Below are 19,464 nucleotides of genomic sequence, written 5' to 3'. Positions count from 1 at the left end.
TGGAAAGTAAAGCATACCTTCGGGACAATGCATCAGCCACCATATTTTCCTTACCTTGCTTGTATCTGATCACATAAGGAAATGTTTCAATGAATTCCACCCACTTGGCATGGCGTTTGTTCAACCTTTGCTGTCCTTTCAAATGCTGCAAAGATTCATGATCTGTGTGAATCACAAATTCCTTTGGCCATAGATAGTGCTGCCAATTTTCCAAAGCCCTTACCAAGGCATACATTTCCTTATCATAAGTGGGGTAATTTAGGGCTGCCCCACTCAACTTTTCACTGAAATAAGCAACTGGATGACCACCTTGCATCAAAACAGCTCCAATACCTATTCCTGAAGCATCACACTCAATTTCAAAAGTTTTAGCAAAGTTAGGTAAAACAAGCAAAGGTGCATTAGTTAACTTTTCTTTGATCAGATTAAATGCATTTTCTTGTTCTTTTCTGATGGAAACCAAGGAGCTGGACATGCTGATCATACACATGGGAATGGGGCTGAAGTTGTGCAAGACCCTTTGTCACTTCCTAGTGGCCCAATTACAAGACTTAGAGCCAAACGTTTCAAGGAAGCACTAAATGGGCTAATCCAAGAGAATTGGGCTGATTCTAAAAAGACCAAGATGGGCTCAAATAATAATCAAGGCTTAGTCCATGTCATCAAAGCAGTTGAAGAGGATAATTAGCATGCAAAAACGTGACCAGCTTGGTTTGACCATTAAAGGGTGTGAACTCGTTGAGTTTCAAGGTTATTAAATAGGGGAATGAACTTGGTCTTGGCTGGTTATGAATTTAGTCATTTAGTTATTTTGGTTGCCTCTAGAAGTCCAAGGAGACCTAAAAATATTGGGACTTGTTTATGTTGGCACTTGTGTTGCTTTTAAAGCTATAATTAAGACTTTTCCTATTCTTGGAGGGTTGTTCCAAGTATATATATGGGCATAACGAATTTTGTAAGGGATATAGAATTTTGTTTTCAGAAAATTATTATTGTGAGGTCTTGTGTTCCTCTTTGTTCTTGAAAGAACTTTTTGAGCTTATCAAGTTAATCTTGTGGCGTTCAAACAACCAAACTTATCACCTTGATTCTTGAAGAGATTCAGATTCTTGGTGTGGCGTTTCAATCCTTCGTAGTCTTGGTTTCTCATCTAGTTAGGTGACGGGTCAAGCCTCAACAATTCTTGTCTACACGATCTTGGGGTTTCAAACCATCATTGCTATCGGGTTTCATCACATTTGTTGGTGGAGTTCATATCATTTTGGTATCAGAGCCTTGGTTCTAAGGCAAGTTTGACTATCTTTTATTATTGTTTCTATTTTTTTTTAATCTCCTGTTCCCTGCTGTTAAAAAAAAAAAAAAAAAAAAAAAGAAAAAAAAAGAAAAAAAAAGAAGAAAAGAAAAAGTACTCGACTCCAGTAAGAAAATTTCTTACTTTCTATCTTGTTTCTCACCTTATTCAAGTTCTTGACCTTTCTGAGTAAGAAAATTTCTTCCTTTCTATCTTGTTTCTCACATTATTCAAGTTCTTGACCTTTTTGATGAGTTTTGGTTATTTCTCAATTGCTGCTGGATTATTTTGAATTAGTTTCTTGAAGTTCGATTAAGAACTAAGAAGACACAAAAGAGTGGAAAAAGGCAAGAGTGTGTGAGACCAAAAGAGGGTAAAAGCCGTTTAGAGTGAAAACACGAGTGTAAGTGTATTAATTCTTGAGTGAAACACGTGAGGGAGTGCTTGTGAGGATTCTAACCTTGTTTTGCAGATTCTAAACATGTCCAATAATCAAGAAGAAGACACAACCGAAGAATTTCGACAACCCGCAGCTTCGAACCTCCAAATGCAAGCGTTGTTAGGGGAGATGAGGCGTATGTTGAGGGCTGAATTAGAACCTATTCACGAGAGGTTGGACAGGGTAGAAGCAGAAACTCCTAGGGGACAGCAACAAGACAATCCCAATAGGCAACAAGGTGGGCGTGTTCCGTGGCGGAATGTTGAGGAAGAGGCGGAGTTGGAGGAATTTGATGAGCCATATTTGAACCGAGGCAGGTTTGAGCGTGGGTATGGGAATAGAGAAGCTAGGATGGGTAGGCCTAGGAGGGATAATGATTTAGGAAACATAAAGATTAAAATTCCATCTTTTCAAGGTAAAAATGATCCTGAAACTTATTTGGAGTGGGAAACTAAAATGGAGATGGTGTTTGATTGTCACAACTACTCGGAGATAAAGAAGGTTAAGTTGGCTGCAATTGAATTCACAGATTATGCCATTGTTTGGTGGGATCAATTACTGATTAATAGGAGGAGAAATAGAGAGCCACCCGTGGACACTTGGGAGGAGATGAAAATGCTTATGAGGAGGCGTTTTGTACCCAACCATTATTATAGGGGATTGTATCAAAAGTTGCAGAGGTTAACTCAAGGTTCCAAGAGTGTGGATGAGTATTACAAGGAGATGGAGGTAGCAATGATCCGGGCTAATGTAGAAGAGGACCGAGAAGCCACCATGGCTAGGTTTTTGCACGGTTTAAATCGTGAGATTGCAGATATAGTCGAGTTGCAGCACTATGTTGAGTTAACAGATATGGTGCATCAAGCCATAAAAGTGGAGGAACAATTCAAACGAAAGGGATTGGCTAGGAGGGGACAACCTATGGCTACCACCAGCCCATGGAAGACAGCTCCAAAAAGGGACGAGCAGCTTCAAAATAAGCAAAAATTTGAACCCTCTAAGAATGCCAAACCAACAACCACCACTACTTCAGGTAACACCGAGGCTTCTATTTCTAAAACACGTGATATTAAGTGTTTTAAATGTCAGGGGCGGGGACACATAGCCAGCCAGTGTGTAAACAAAAGGGTGATGGTGATAAACGCCCAAGGAGAGCTTGAGTCGGAGAATGAGGAAGAAGTAGATGATGATGACATGCCACCTTTGGAGGATGCCGATGATGAGCAAAATGCTGTGGTTGGAGATTTATTGGTAGCAAGGCGAGTTCTCAATGTGCAAGTTAAGGAGGAAGAAAGTAACCAAAGGGAAAACTTGTTTCATACTCGGTGCTTTGTAAATAACAAAGTTTGCAGCGTCATTATTGATGGTGGGAGTTGCACAAACGTAGCCAGCACTTATTTGGTGGAGAAATTGGCCTTAACCACCTTGAAACATCCTCACCCTTACCGGCTTCAGTGGCTGAATGAATGTGGCGAAATCAAGGTGACAAGGCAAGTGTTGGTGGCATTATCCATTGGCAAATATGAGGATGAGGTGCTTTGTGATGTGGTTCCTATGCATGCATGCCATTTATTGTTGGGAAGACCATGGCAGTATGATCGGAGGGTTACGCATGATGGATTCACAAATAGGTATTCTTTCACTCTTAAAAGGCAACCCATTACTCTTGTGCCATTAACTCCAAAACAGGTCATGGAGGACCAACTAAAGTTACAAAGATCAAATGAAAAGAAAAAAAGAAAAAGAAAGGAAGGCCGAAAGTGGAAAAAAAGAGTTGAAAAAAAAAGAAAGAGAGAAAAACATTGATCAGAGTGAAAAAGAAAGAGAGAGGATTTCGGCCATAGTGAGAGCAAGAGAGGAAAAATTCAGTTACATTGCAAAAAAAAGTGAGATCAAGAGAGCATTATTTTCACACCAGCCCCTTATTGTACTCATGTACAAGGAGGCTCTTTTATGTACTAATGATCTCGTCGGTACTTTGCCGAGCAATATTGTTTCTCTTTTGCAGAAGTTTGAAGATGTCTTTCCCGAAGAGGTACCTAGTGGCTTACCTCCAATCCGAGGGATTGAACATCAAATTGATTTCATACCCGGTGCATCAATTCCTAACCGACCTGCTTATAGGAGCAATCCTGAGGAGACCAAGGAACTTCAGAGGCAAGTAGGTGAATTATTGGAGAAGGGGTATGTGCGTGAAAGCATGAGTCCTTGTGCGGTCCCGGTGCTATTAGTTCCTAAGAAGGATGGAACATGGAGAATGTGTGTTGACTGCCGGGCCATCAACAACATAACGGTAAAGTATCGTCATCCTATTCCTAGGTTAGATGATATGCTGGATGAATTGCATGGTTCTTGTGTCTTTACAAAAATTGATCTTAAGAGTGGATATCATCAAATTAGGATGAAGGAAGGTGATGAATGGAAAACTGCTTTTAAAACTAAATATGGTTTGTATGAATGGTTAGTGATGCCTTTCGGCTTAACTAATGCGCCAAGCACATTTATGCGTTTGATGAACCATGTTTTGCGTGCATTTATTGGCAGATTTGTAGTTGTGTATTTTGATGATATCCTAATTTATAGCAAAAACTTGGAAGAACATGTGATGCATTTAAAATCTGTTTTGGAAATCTTGAGGAAAGAAAAGTTGTTTGCTAATCTCAAGAAGTGCACCTTTTGCACGGATAAGCTTGTGTTTCTTGGTTTTGTTGTTAGTAAGAGAGGAATTGGGGTGGACGAGGAAAAGGTGAAGGCAATCCAAGAGTGGCCAACGCCTACAACAATCAGCCAAGTGAGGAGTTTCCACGGCTTAGCTAGCTTCTATAGACGGTTTGTGCGTGATTTTAGTAGCTTAGCCGCCCCTCTTACTGAAGTCATCAAGAAAAATGTGCCGTTTAAGTGGGGAAAAGAACAAGAAAATGCATTTAATCTGATCAAAGAAAAGTTAACTAATGCACCTTTGCTTGTTTTACCTAACTTTGCTAAAACTTTTGAAATTGAGTGTGATGCTTCAGGAATAGGTATTGGAGCTGTTTTGATGCAAGGTGGTCATCCAGTTGCTTATTTCAGTGAAAAGTTGAGTGGGGCAGCCCTAAATTACCCCACTTATGATAAGGAAATGTATGCCTTGGTAAGGGCTTTGGAAAATTGGCAGCACTATCTATGGCCAAAGGAATTTGTGATTCACACAGATCATGAATCTTTGAAGCATTTGAAAGGACAGCAAAGGTTGAACAAACGCCATGCCAAGTGGGTGGAATTCATTGAAACATTTCCTTATGTGATCAGATACAAGCAAGGTAAGGAAAATGTGGTGGCTGATGCATTGTCCCAAAGGTATGCTTTACTTTCCATTTTAGATACAAAATTGCTTGGCTTTGAATATATTAAGGATTTGTATGCACAAGATTCTGATTTTGCTGATGTGTTCAATGCATGTGAAAAAGTGGCGTTTGATAAGTTTTATAGGCAAGATGGATTTTTGTTTCGGGAAAATAAACTGTGTGTGCCTATGTGTTCTTTGCGTGAATTGCTTGTGAGAGAAGCTCATGGTGGTGGTTTGATGGGTCATTTTGGTGTAGCTAAGACTTTAGGAATTTTGCATGATCATTTTTTTTGGCCTCATATGAAACGTGATGTGGAAAGAATCTGTGAGAAGTGTATCACGTGTAAACATGCTAAGTCTAAGTTGAAACCCCATGGTTTGTACACCCCTTTGCCAATACCTAGTGAACCTTGGACTGATATTTCTATGGATTTTGTTTTAGGTTTACCTAGGACTAAGAGGGGGAGAGATTCAATTTTTGTGGTGGTAGATAGATTTTCCAAGATGGCACACTTCATTGCTTGTCATAAAACTGATGATGCATCACATATAGCTGATTTGTTCTTCAAAGAAATTGTTAAGTTACATGGCATGCCTAGGACCATTGTTTCTGATAGGGATGCAAAGTTTTTGAGTTACTTTTGGAAGACTTTGTGGGGAAAGTTGGGAACCAAATTGTTGTTTTCTACTGCTTGTCATCCACAAACGGATGGTCAAACTGAAGTAGTAAATAGAACTTTGTCTTCTTTGTTGCGTGCTATCATTAAAAAGAATTTGAAAACATGGGAAGATTGTTTGCCACATGTTGAATTTGCTTACAATAGAAGTATACATTCTGCAACTAAGTTTTCACCATTTGAAATTGTTTATGGCTTTAACCCATTGTCACCTTTGGATTTAACTCCTTTACCTTTGAGTGAACGTGTGAACTTAGATGGCAAAAAGAAGGCAGAATTTGTAAAGATGATTCATGAAAAGGCACGGCTGAACATTGAAAGGAGGACTCAACAATATGTCCATCAAGCCAACAAGGGACGCAAGAAGGTAGTATTTGAACCAGGAGATTGGGTTTGGTTACACTTAAGGAAGGAACGTTTTCCAGAGAAACGGCGTTCAAAACTCCTACCTCGGGGTGACGGACCATTCCAAGTAGTGGAGCGCATCAATGATAATGCCTACAAGCTTGACTTACCGAGTGAGTATGGTGTTAGTGCAAGCTTTAATGTTGCTGATTTGTCTCCATTTGATGTAGGTGATGATTTGAGGACAAATCCTTCTCAAGAGGGGGAGAATGATGGAAACCAAGGAGCTGGACATGCTGATCATACACATGGGAATGGGGCTGAAGTTGTGCAAGACCCTTTGTCACTTCCTAGTGGCCCAATTACAAGACTTAGAGCCAAACGTTTCAAGGAAGCACTAAATGGGCTAATCCAAGAGAATTGGGCTGATTCTAAAAAGACCAAGATGGGCTCAAATAATAATCAAGGCTTAGTCCATGTCATCAAAGCAGTTGAAGAGGATAATTAGCATGCAAAAACGTGACCAGCTTGGTTTGACCATTAAAGGGTGTGAACTCGTTGAGTTTCAAGGATATTAAATAGGGGAATGAACTTGGTCTTGGCTGGTTATGAATTTAGTCATTTAGTTATTTTGGTTGCCTCTAGAAGTCCAAAGAGACCTAAAAATATTGGGACATGTTTATGTTGGCACTTGTGTTGCTTTTAAAGCTATAATTAAGACTTTTCCTATTCTTGGAGGGTTGTTCCAAGTATATATATGGGCATAACGAATTTTGTAAGGGATATAGAATTTTGTTTTCAGAAAATTATTATTGTGAGGTCTTGTGTTCCTCTTTGTTCTTGAAAGAACTTTTTGAGCTTATCAAGTTAATCTTGTGGCGTTCAAACAACCAAACTTATCACCTTGATTCTTGAAGAGATTCAGATTCTTGGTGTGGCGTTTCAATCCTTCGTAGTCTTGGTTTCTCATCTAGTTAGGTGACGGGTCAAGCCTCAACAATTCTTGTCTACACGATCTTGGGGTTTCAAACCATCATTGCTATCGGGTTTCATCACATTTGTTGGTGGAGTTCATATCATTTTCCCCACTTAAACGGCACATTTTTCTTGATGACTTCAGTAAGAGGGGCGGCTAAGCTACTAAAATCACGCACAAACCGTCTATAGAAGCTAGCTAAGCCGTGAAACTCCTCACTTGGCTGATTGTTGTAGGCGTTGGCCACTCTTGGATTGCCTTCACCTTTTCCTCGTCCACCCCAATTCCTCTCTTACTAACAACAAAACCAAGAAACACAAGCTTATCCGTGCAAAAGGTGCACTTCTTGAGATTAGCAAACAACTTTTCTTTCCTCAAGATTTCCAAAACAGATTTTAAATGCATCACATGTTCTTCCAAGTTTTTGCTATAAATTAGGATATCATCAAAATACACAACTACAAATCTGCCAATAAATGCACGCAAAACATGGTTCATCAAACGCATAAATGTGCTTGGCGCATTAGTTAAGCCGAAAGGCATCACTAACCATTCATACAAACCATATTTAGTTTTAAAAGCAGTTTTCCATTCATCACCTTCCTTCATCCTAATTTGATGATATCCACTCTTAAGATCAATTTTTGTAAAGACACAAGAACCATGCAATTCATCCAGCATATCATCTAACCTAGGAATAGGATGACGATACTTTACCGTTATGTTGTTGATGGCCCGGCAGTCAACACACATTCTCCATGTTCCATCCTTCTTAGGAACTAATAGCACCGGGACCGCACAAGGACTCATGCTTTCACGCACATACCCCTTCTCCAATAATTCACCTACTTGCCTCTGAAGTTCCTTGGTCTCCTCAGGATTGCTCCTATAAGCAGGTCGGTTAGGAATTGATGCACCGGGTATGAAATCAATTTGATGTTCAATCCCTCGGATTGGAGGTAAGCCACTAGGTACCTCTTCGGGAAAGACATCTTCAAACTTCTGCAAAAGAGAAACAATATTGCTCGGCAAAGTACCGACGAGATCATTAGTACATAAAAGAGCCTCCTTGTACATGAGTACAATAAGGGGCTGGTGTGAAAATAATGCTCTCTTGATCTCACTTTTTTTTGCAATGTAACTGAATTTTTCCTCTCTTGCTCTCACTATGGCCGAAATCCTCTCTCTTTCTTTTTCACTCTGATCAATGTTTTTCTCTCTTTTTTTTTTTTTCAACTCTTTTTTTCCACTTTCGGCCTTCCTTTCTTTTTCTTTTTTCTTTTCATTTGATCTTTGTAACTTTAGTTGGTCCTCCATGACCTGTTTTGGAGTTAATGGCACAAGAGTAATGGGTTGCCTTTTAAGAGTGAAAGAATACCTATTTGTGAATCCATCATGCGTAACCCTCCGATCATACTGCCATGGTCTTCCCAACAATAAATGGCATGCATGCATAGGAACCACATCACAAAGCACCTCATCCTCATATTTGCCAATGGATAATGCCACCAACACTTGCCTTGTCACCTTGATTTCGCCACATTCATTCAGCCACTGAAGCCGGTAAGGGTGAGGATGTTTCAAGGTGGTTAAGGCCAATTTCTCCACCAAATAAGTGCTGGCTACGTTTGTGCAACTCCCACCATCAATAATGACGCTGCAAACTTTGTTATTTACAAAGCACCGAGTATGAAACAAGTTTTCCCTTTGGTTACTTTCTTCCTCCTTAACTTGCACATTGAGAACTCGCCTTGCTACCAATAAATCTCCAACCACAGCATTTTGCTCATCATCGGCATCCTCCAAAGGTGGCATGTCATCATCATCTACTTCTTCCTCATTCTCCGACTCAAGCTCTCCTTGGGCGTTTATCACCATCACCCTTTTGTTTACACACTGGCTGGCTATGTGTCCCCGCCCCTGACATTTAAAACACTTAATATCACGTGTTTTAGAAATAGAAGCCTCGGTGTTACCTGAAGTAGTGGTGGTTGTTGGTTTGGCATTCTTAGAGGGTTCAAATTTTTGCTTATTTTGAAGCTGCTCGTCCCTTTTTGGAGCTGTCTTCCATGGGCTGGTGGTAGCCATAGGTTGTCCCCTCCTAGCCAATCCCTTTCGTTTGAATTGTTCCTCCACTTTTATGGCTTGATGCACCATATCTGTTAACTCAACATAGTGCTGCAACTCGACTATATCTGCAATCTCACGATTTAAACCGTGCAAAAACCTAGCCATGGTGGCTTCTCGGTCCTCTTCTACATTAGCCCGGATCATTGCTACCTCCATCTCCTTGTAATACTCATCCACACTCTTGGAACCTTGAGTTAACCTCTGCAACTTTTGATACAATCCCCTATAATAATGGTTGGGTACAAAACGCCTCCTCATAAGCATTTTCATCTCCTCCCAAGTGTCCACGGGTGGCTCTCTATTTCTCCTCCTATTAATCAGTAATTGATCCCACCAAACAATGGCATAATCTGTGAATTCAATTGCAGCCAACTTAACCTTCTTTATCTCCGAGTAGTTGTGACAATCAAACACCATCTCCATTTTAGTTTCCCACTCCAAATAAGTTTCAGGATCATTTTTACCTTGAAAAGATGGAATTTTAATCTTTATGTTTCCTAAATCATTATCCCTCCTAGGCCTACCCATCCTAGCTTCTCTATTCCCATACCCACGCTCAAACCTGCCTCGGTTCAAATATGGCTCATCAAATTCCTCCAACTCCGCCTCTTCCTCAACATTCCGCCACGGAACACGCCCACCTTGTTGCCTATTGGGATTGTCTTGTTGCTGTCCCCTAGGAGTTTCTGCTTCTACCCTGTCCAACCTCTCGTGAATAGGTTCTAATTCAGCCCTCAACATACGCCTCATCTCCCCTAACAACGCTTGCATTTGGAGGTTCGAAGCTGCGGGTTGTCGAAATTCTTCGGTTGTGTCTTCTTCTTGATTATTGGACATGTTTAGAATCTGCAAAACAAGGTTAGAATCCTCACAAGCACTCCCTCACGTGTTTCACTCAAGAATTAATACACTTACACTCGTGTTTTCACTCTAAACGGCTTTTACCCTCTTTTGGTCTCACACACTCTTGCCTTTTTCCACTCTTTTGTGTCTTCTTAGTTCTTAATCGAACTTCAAGAAACTAATTCAAAATAATCCAGCAGCAATTGAGAAATAACCAAAACTCATCAAAAAGGTCAAGAACTTGAATAATGTGAGAAACAAGATAGAAAGGAAGAAATTTTCTTACTCAGAAAGGTCAAGAACTTGAATAAGGTGAGAAACAAGATAGAAAGTAAGAAATTTTCTTACTGGAATCGAGCACTTTTTCTTTTCTTTTTTTTTTTTTTTTTTTTTTTTTTTTTTTTTTTTTGCTCTTTTCTTTTTTTTTTTTCTTTTTTTTTTTTCATAGCAGGGAACAGGAGATTAAAAAAAAAATAGAAACAATAATAAAAGATAGTCAAACTTGCCTTAGAACCAAGGCTCTGATACCAAAATGATATGAACTCCACTAACAAATGTGATGAAACCCGATAGCAATGATGGTTTGAAACCCCAAGATCGTGTAGACAAGAATTGTTGAGGCTTGACCCGTCACCTAACTAGATGAGAAACCAAGACTACGAAGGATTGAAACGCCACACCAAGAATCTGAATCTCTTCAAGAATCAAGGTGATAAGTTTGGTTGTTTGAACGCCACAAGATTAACTTGATAAGCTCAAAAAGTTCTTTCAAGAACAAAGAGGAACACAAGACCTCACAATAATAATTTTCTGAAAACAAAATTCTATATCCCTTACAAAATTTGTTATGCCCATATATATACTTGGAACAACCCTCCAAGAATAGGAAAAGTCTTAATTATAGCTTTAAAAGCAACACAAGTGCCAACATAAACAAGTCCCAATATTTTTAGGTCTCTTTGGACTTCTAGAGGCAACCAAAATAACTAAATGACTAAATTCATAACCAGCCAAGACCAAGTTCATTCCCCTATTTAATATCCTTGAAACTCAACGAGTTCACACCCTTTAATGGTCAAACCAAGCTGGTCACGTTTTTGCATGCTAATTATCCTCTTCAACTGCTTTGATGACATGGACTAAGCCTTGATTATTATTTGAGCCCATCTTGGTCTTTTTAGAATCAGCCCAATTCTCTTGGATTAGCCCATTTAGTGCTTCCTTGAAACGTTTGGCTCTAAGTCTTGTAATTGGGCCACTAGGAAGTGACAAAGGGTCTTGCACAACTTCAGCCCCATTCCCATGTGTATGATCAGCATGTCCAGCTCCTTGGTTTCCATCAACTAAAATATAGTGACGTGCTTAAAATTCAACATTACTTAGTATAGTGACATGTTTAAAATTCAACGTTACTAAAAATAGTGTCCTATTGTAAATACCATGTTACTATTTTTCGTAACGTAAGAAAATAACACGTTACTACATATAGTAACGTTCTGTGAAATGCACGTTACTATAATTTTGTGACATGTCATTATTGCACGTTACTATATTTAGTAACCTGGATTAGTTTACACATTACTAAACAGAGTGACGTGTTAATTTTTGACATTTTACTAATAATAGTAATGTGGAAAATGACACATCACAGTGTTTTGTAACGCGTTGTTTTAGCACGTTACTATGTTAGTAACGTGCTAAAATTTCACAGTACTAACTTCATTGACGTGACAAAACCACGTTACTAAATTTAGTAACGTTTTATAAGAATTATCACGTTACTATGTTTAGTAACGTGTCGTTATCACGTTACTATAACTTTAGTAACGTGCAAGTTTTTCCGCGTTACTAAACACTAACGTGGTTCCCATTTGGACGTTACTAAAATGATTTTACTAACTAAGGGATTAGTAACCTGAGCATCACGCCATTTATTTCACGTTACTATAGTTTAGTAACGTGCAAATGCCTTTTGCACGTTAGTAAACTTAGGTTTCTAAAATCGTAAATTTTTGTAGTGATATTAAGTCGAGATTGATTGTTTAGACTATAGAAAAGGTTACAAGATGTAATAAAAGTAGCCCAATTCATGATATAATATTATTATATATGACTTATTACTCATATAAGGTTGGTAAATTTAATTTTCGTAAATTCATATAAAAAAATAGTTTATTTAATTAACTCAAATGATAAAATCTAAACAGTAAGCAAATAAGTAATGACTAGTATAGATTTATGAAATAGTATAATCAGTAACGACATTTACTTTATATAAAAAATGATTAAGTTAATTCAGCAAATTGTAAATAAGCTCAAGTCTCTCAAAAAAATAAACTAATTGAATTTAAACATATAATCCCATTTGATGATAAGTTTAAGTTCGGCTAGAACTCGAAATAAAATTAAATCAATGAAACTAGTTAAACATTCAATATCCGACTTGATTACAATCTCAATCATAATAATAGAGCATAAAACTTTATGTACTGAAGAACACACTCTCCACATATGTTGAAACAATATGTAACACACAAAATGAAAAGAATTGGTAAAGCCCCTGAAGATGGAGAGGATATCAAAAGCCAAGTATGAATAGAAAAATTTAGATGCAATCCATTGCAACTAAAAGCAAAGCAAACAACTACTAACAACAGATGTTTCAATCCTTCATGACAAAAGGCCGAAGGAAACTCCAGAAAGTGAAACCAAGGACAATTATTCCAATAACAGTTGCAGTGCCTCTCCAAAAATCATGGAAATACGTACTTGTCAGGGATGCCACGATATGGTTCAAAGGGTAATCATAGTGGTCGTTAAGCTCCCGACCGAGATCATAGTAACAGGATTTGCCTTCCACAATGTGTTGGCCGAGTTTGTTAATTAGATTCGCCACTGTTGCGTTGCTGCCAAGCTTGTTGACAATGACCTTTTTGTCAACAAGCAAAGCCACATCTTTTTTAGTGTCGATAAGATAATCCAATAGCAAAACATAATTGCAAATATAAGCATTAGATGGATAATGACATTGCTCCAATGCAATGAGGTTTCGCATAAGAGCTTCTGTATCGTCGTCTACCTCAAAGGGTGGCACTTCCAGGACACGTTGCATGCGTTCCAAGTACGGAAAGCATTTCAAGCATGGTAAGCAAGCCAAAACCCAGGACAAATTGAAGCAGGGGCAATATTTCAAGCACTTATTCTCAGGGAATTTTATATCAAGTAAGTGTCTCTTTTCAACTGGTTTGAATTTCAATCCAGCCTCGTCAAGCTTTGTGGCAAAATACAGATTATCCAAATGTTCTGAAGGGTGAAGGTTTGGTGGACATAAAAAATGTCTTAGCAAATCTGTGAAATGGTTTACTTCCTCACCAATGATGGACTCTCGCTGCCGATCATAGTAAGTAAAGAAATTGCGGGAAAGCTTGACCAACGGGGCATCCTCTTCGCGATGGTTGCAATTGGAAGAATCATTGAAGGCAAATATATATAATTTCTGAAGAACAAAAAAGGGAAGTTGATTCTCAAGTAATATCAGGTCATGAATTATACCAGCTCTCAGCCATGGCTGACTTGATATGTAATCATTTTCTTTTTCACGTGTCCTTAGGAAGAGCTCAAGTATAAAGATACCATCCAATAGAATCATGTTTACAAACTCTTTACTGCTGAGTTCAAAGGTCTCTGAATAGCAATGGCGAATTTTTACTTCGTTATCTTGAATGATGCTTGCAAGTCCCTCATGCTTTTTCCTAGTCCGATAACAGAATTCCCTCAAATATCTCAATTTTTGTATTTCCATATTCCTCATTTCTTCTCGTCGGTGATGAAATGGGCCTATTGAAACTAGTTTAGGAATGTAAGCATCTTTGTTTAACTCGCGAAGTTTCTTAGGAATCCTGTAGATACAACACTCAGGCCACTGAGCAGGTTCGAGGGCTAGTGGAATGTCAATCGCCAACTCTTCACAGTCAACTTCTTTACCATTGGGAACACTGCTTTCCATCCCTCTACTTTCTTTTCCTACTGGCAGTCGATAAGCAACAGTTAGTGGCAACAAAGTATAAGACGTTAGAATATTTTATATTATTCTTTAGGTTTATTCCCTTCTTTATTTATTCTAGAGTTTCTTGTTAATTTACTACTAGTTTCTCTATAAATATAATCTATTGTAATACAATTTATATATATACTTCAATACAAAATGTAGCACTAAGACTTCATCAGTTTCTGTGCCTCCACTCTCTTTTTCTATCATATTATTTTCCCATCATATATTTCTAAAGAAGAGAAAATTTGACGAGGCTCTTTTCTAGGTAGCTAATAAAATTACAAGTCAATTCCAATATTCATGGTATTGAAATAATGAATAAATCAATATTAAGAAAAAAGAAAAGTGTCCTTGTAATAGTTTTGATATCGTAAACAAAATTTATATTATTTCTTTTTACCAAATGATGGAAGAACATTTAAATCTAAAAATTTCTCAACACAAAAAATTCCATGATTGAATGGTCGATACCATTAGGCTATGAAGGCCAATGGTAAAATTGTATACTTAATTTGAAAGTCACATATGTGTATATAGTTAGGTGTTACATTAGTTCATTGCTATTTAATAGTATTATTATAGTAATAAATAAATATACGTACGTACGTCTAGCTCACTAGTCATCAGGTTGTTTACAAATTAATCTACCAAACATGTTTCATGAAGTTATAGGTATAAAGGTATCTATATATTTAATGCATGAGTCTCTGAGTATATCCCCTCAACTCGGTCAACTTTGAGACATTTTTTTGGAACCTAAAAGAGGAAGAAAAGTAAATTATGATGGCCGGATCGATGGTCAGCGAATTACTCAATAAAACACTGACTAGATTGAACAAAAATTTCAACCTATACTTTGATTTGTCATAAATGCTATACGTATGGACTACGACGTACCATGTAATAAATCTCCGTCTTCAAGAAGTGGGCTTCCTAAGTCAGTAAAACCCTATAAGCTAGATGGCCAAACCCAGCCTAATCGAAAAGGACGGGCGCACAAATTATCAAAAGAAGCTGTTTCTACCATATCATAGCCTCTACCACTAGAATTATTACTGACAACCCATTATTCTTGGAGGCTCAGGAACGTGTATGATTAAGGGAGGGAGGCCACGGAATCAAATCCATTAATTAGTCCATGAAACGACCTGGCCTCTTCCCTAGCCTAACCAACGAAGCCCAGAAAAATACTTTCTAAAAGATAGTGGAATTGGGTTATTGAGAGCTATGTTCAATTTTAGTCACACTCTTCCTCTTCAACCTTCTTTGAACCTTTTCCCTTCTCCAAGATAACTTCTAACTTAAGCATTGAAGTGATCAACGCTAGATCGACCCCCAACGGACACTTTAAACTTGACCTCTATTGTTTTGTAAGTACTAGTGGTTGTGAATTTAGCATATATAGGACTAACTGATTCTTCAAACAAAAATCATTCAAACTAAAAGTGGAGGACTAAATTGCCACCTACATGCATGCATCAAAGTCTAAAGGCAATATTTGTATTGTCTCTATAAATAATTCAGCAAACTTTATGATCAATAACAAAGTAGAGTGAAACGATGGAGGAAAGAACCTGCAAATTTCGCATTAATTAAAGAATGCTTATACGCTTGGATCGGAGCACTTCTTAAATGCCACGCTTATAGCAAATCTTTCACTTTCTCACTATAATATTGTCTCCTCCCTTCTTGCACTCCTACTTATATATATATTATGTTCTCTCTCTCTCTCTCCCTCAATCACAAAATTCTTATGCTTTCAATATCGTCATTCTCACAAAAATTCAAAACTTTTCAAAGCTAAAATTTAATATTCATTCTTTTGCATAAAAAGTTACAACTGATTTCCAACAGTGAAAATCAAAGTTTATGAAAGATTTAGAAAAGATATAGTAAATTATCAAATAATCTTATGCTCCTCCCATTTTATCTCTTTCTGTTTCTTCGGGGACAAAAAAAAAACACAAAAACATATGTAGTATTCTTTTTCAATAAGTAAATTATTCAGGACTACCATATTACGTTCTCGAAAATTGACATGAAGTTTTTGGAGATTTAAATTATTATCATAATATCTCACAAACCATTAATAGAATAAGATCTTAATTTAGGATTGCCTAAACTTTTTTTGTTTTTTTTTTGCTTACTTGGTTGATCATAAAATTTTGGCTAAAATGTATGAAAACCACTCCAATTTTGACGTCCTTCTCACAATCGTCCATTGCTTCAATCTCATTCCTTGGAAAATTTAGGATTGGTCGTTTAATGACTTAATGATAACCCTTCCCTTAACACAATCATCCCCCCATGTACGCTTTTTATTTTTAATTTTAATTCAATAATCAGACAAGAGTTACAAGAGAACAACAAAAGAAATTGGGTGGGCTCCCCAAGAACAAAACCCAAACTGAAAATACGATATAGAAAATGAAACAAACAGTAGGCAATGGATTCAAAACTGATTTGTGCCTTTCTAATGCCGCACGAAGCAATACACAAGAGCAAAAGAGCTCGGTTAGGTGCCCCAAATAGTAAAGGCAGTAACCATTGTCGAGTGATTATTGCAGGGGAAGTACTACTAAGAACCGAACGGGATCCGTTGACAAGGAACAAATGCCTTCGATCTACAAAGGTCTTCACTATTAGATAAAATTAAACCACATAAGTGTTGGGAGATGATGGTAACCCACACAACAAAAAGAAAGCAACAAAACACAAAAAACCTGTGGAAATACACCCGAAATACAACAAAACACCAAAAAAACAGTTGAAGAGGTGGAGGAGGGCGATGGAGCCGTGAGTCAGAGAAGCCACGCACGGGTTAGGCGAATTCACGCACCAGTGTGTGGAGGACATCGCATGTGCTTCTGTAGATATGTAAGACTCACGTTCTATAAATTTGGGCATGAAACAAAATTTTACAAAAGCATTTCATGAGCTTCGTATTTTACAAAATAGTTGATCGAGGTGATTTCAACAAAAGCATTGACAATTTTTTTTTTAAGTTTGGGAAATATTGTTTTAATTAAAAGTTTGAGAGGAATATTGTCAATTAAATTGTAGTGTGAGAGATACATAGATTTTTTCCATTTATTTAGTATTTTGTAACATGCAACTCATTGAAATCACCTTAGCTATTTTCCACGTATCGTATCCTATCATATCACCAAGATTTTTTTTTTTTTCTCTTTTACTTTTTCTTTCTATCTCGGTTTGCAAAAGCACGTAGATTGGTAGAGTATCATATCATTTTTTTTTTTTTTTTTCGCTTTTACTTTTTCTTTCTCGTTTAGCAAAAGCAATAGGTAAAATGCTCAAAATAGAAAGAACTAGTGTAGCAAGACTTACAAGTTATGGCTAAAAGGTGATTTCATTCCTCTATCGATCGGCTTAGTTTTTTTTTTTTTTTTTTTTTTTTTTAATCGGCTTCGTTAATAAGAAATACATATCACATCGTGCTTGTGCCAAAAAAAAAAAAAAAAAAAAAAAAAAGAATAGATCGAGGAAGGTATGCCATCTAAAGCTTTGTTTGGCTTTGATAACGCTTTTCTTTAATTAATTTCACCGTGTTCCTTGTAGCAGGATCTTGTTCCAAAAAGAAGCAACCAATAATTACCAAATAGGAGCAGAACAATCTTAGCTTAGGTTACAGACTATTATAATTAATCTTCTTCTTCTTTTTTTGTGAAAAATACAGACTATTATAATCTTAATTCGCAGCAACTTGTTCGTTCAAAAAGCAACCACCAAGATGAAAACGAAAGGCAATCAGCAGCCAGAAACTATCATTATATAAATAGCCTTATCTCATTTACACAGACTTTCAATCTTCACCCTTTTTTTTTTTTTTTTTATAAAAAAAAAAAAAAATGCACTGTTTTGTTTCGACCTAAAATATTTTTTTAAGTAAATTATTTTTAACAAAATTATTTTTTCAAAAAAAAATTATTTATTAGAAAATATTTTTTGGCGTTTGGCTCGTACGAAAAAATACTAACAGGGAAAAACTACCAATGACGAGATTTCATTACTGGCAAGTTTCCGATCACTTTCACTAGATTTCGGCTACTATTGCTGGATTCCGACAATAGAGGCCGGAATTCGGCAGCAATGGCTAAATTCAGGCCAGTTTCGTTGGAATCTAGCCCCGTACAGTTGGATTCCGAAGAAATTGGCCAGATTTCGGCCAATTTAGGTGGAATCTTGGCCATCGAAATCTGGCGACGGTGGCCAGACGCTGCCAGATTCCCGCAAAAAGTGCCATATTCGACATTAGCTTGATTCTAGCGGCGGTTGCCAGATTCCAGCAATGGTCGCAGGAATACATCTAGTGCCGCTGAATTTTGGCAATCCAGCGGTGGTGAATTCCCACAAATATGGGTGCAAGAATGAAGAGTTTAAATCCAGAAAATGATTTACGGTTTTTAAAACCGTAAATCTTTTTCCAAAAATTAAATAAGCTTTTACGGTTAAACTGAAAATGATTTCCATTGACCATCATTTTCGATTGCACCAAACACCAAAAAATAAAAATAAAATATATTTTTCAAAAAATATTTTACGTTGGAAAAAACGAGCAAAAGTGTAAATGCAATATATCAAGGGGGAGATATGAAACAATGTTTTCTCTCTTTCTACAGAAAATGTAGTGCAAAAATATTTTAGCTTGTGGTACGTACATAATTTGCAATCTATTTTCAACCTGAAATTTTTGTCAATCACCATAGTGTTACATAATAAAGTAAGAAACATACTTAATAATTTTTATTATTAAGAATATTAGAGAGGGAGTCTCACTTTTGCAAACTATTTTTTTTTTTTTTCATAAAAACATTTCCAAGTTTGAAGAAAGAGAGATTCAAGCTATTGGAGTTTGTTGGTATATAAATTAGAAATATGGGAATAATATAGGAAGCAAAAGAGAGAAAAGAGAGATAAAGAATTACAGGTGATTCAGTATTAGATACTTACGTCCACCATTTTGAATAGCCCTTAAGGCTACATTGTGCTTTCATTAATTAACTGGATTGTTAACAATACAAAGGTTCCTATTTATAGGATAGTCAGTAAGTACAAATACGGTAATCAAATCCTCATGGGAATTGGTTTACAATAACCCGTAAATAGAGAATATTTTAATATAAACCAAATATGTAATATATGGAAAACATACATCCTCCCGGTCACAAACTCAAGGTGGAAAGATTTTAGTAGCTAGAGTTTGAAAACAAAAGGCAGAGTCTATTGGTGAAGATTGGCGGCATATGCTGCGGGAGGAGATAGAGGCTAGTGGTAGCGACAACTGTAGGTGGCTGGCGAAGAGCTGGAATGCAGGGCCGACATGGGCCTAAACCGAAAACTTGGCCCACTTGAGCCAAAACAACAAA

The 19,464-nt window shown here is 37.2% G+C and overlaps 1 protein-coding gene across 1 annotated transcript; it reads right to left on the bottom strand.

The window, feature by feature from the left end:
* Positions 1 to 12,688: 12,688 nt before the first annotated feature.
* On the bottom strand, positions 12,689 to 14,032 carry LOC133879057 (UPF0481 protein At3g47200-like). Its single transcript, XM_062317607.1, has one exon. It carries the CDS (start codon positions 14,030 to 14,032, stop codon positions 12,689 to 12,691), a length of 1,344 nt encoding a protein of 447 aa, XP_062173591.1.
* Positions 14,033 to 19,464: the final 5,432 nt, after the last annotated feature.

Source organism: Alnus glutinosa, chromosome 10 (genome assembly GCF_958979055.1).
Source record: "Alnus glutinosa chromosome 10, dhAlnGlut1.1, whole genome shotgun sequence".
NCBI classification, from domain to species: domain Eukaryota; kingdom Viridiplantae; phylum Streptophyta; class Magnoliopsida; order Fagales; family Betulaceae; genus Alnus; species Alnus glutinosa.
The sequence above is the reverse complement of the archived record's forward strand: the minus strand, read 5'-3'. Positions and strand labels throughout refer to the sequence as shown.

What these genes read in the sequence shown, in the direction of transcription:
- LOC133879057 (XM_062317607.1), bottom strand. Translation starts at nt 14,032, where the DNA reads ATGGAAAGCAGTGTTCCCAATGGTAAAGAAGTTGACTGTGAAGAGTTG.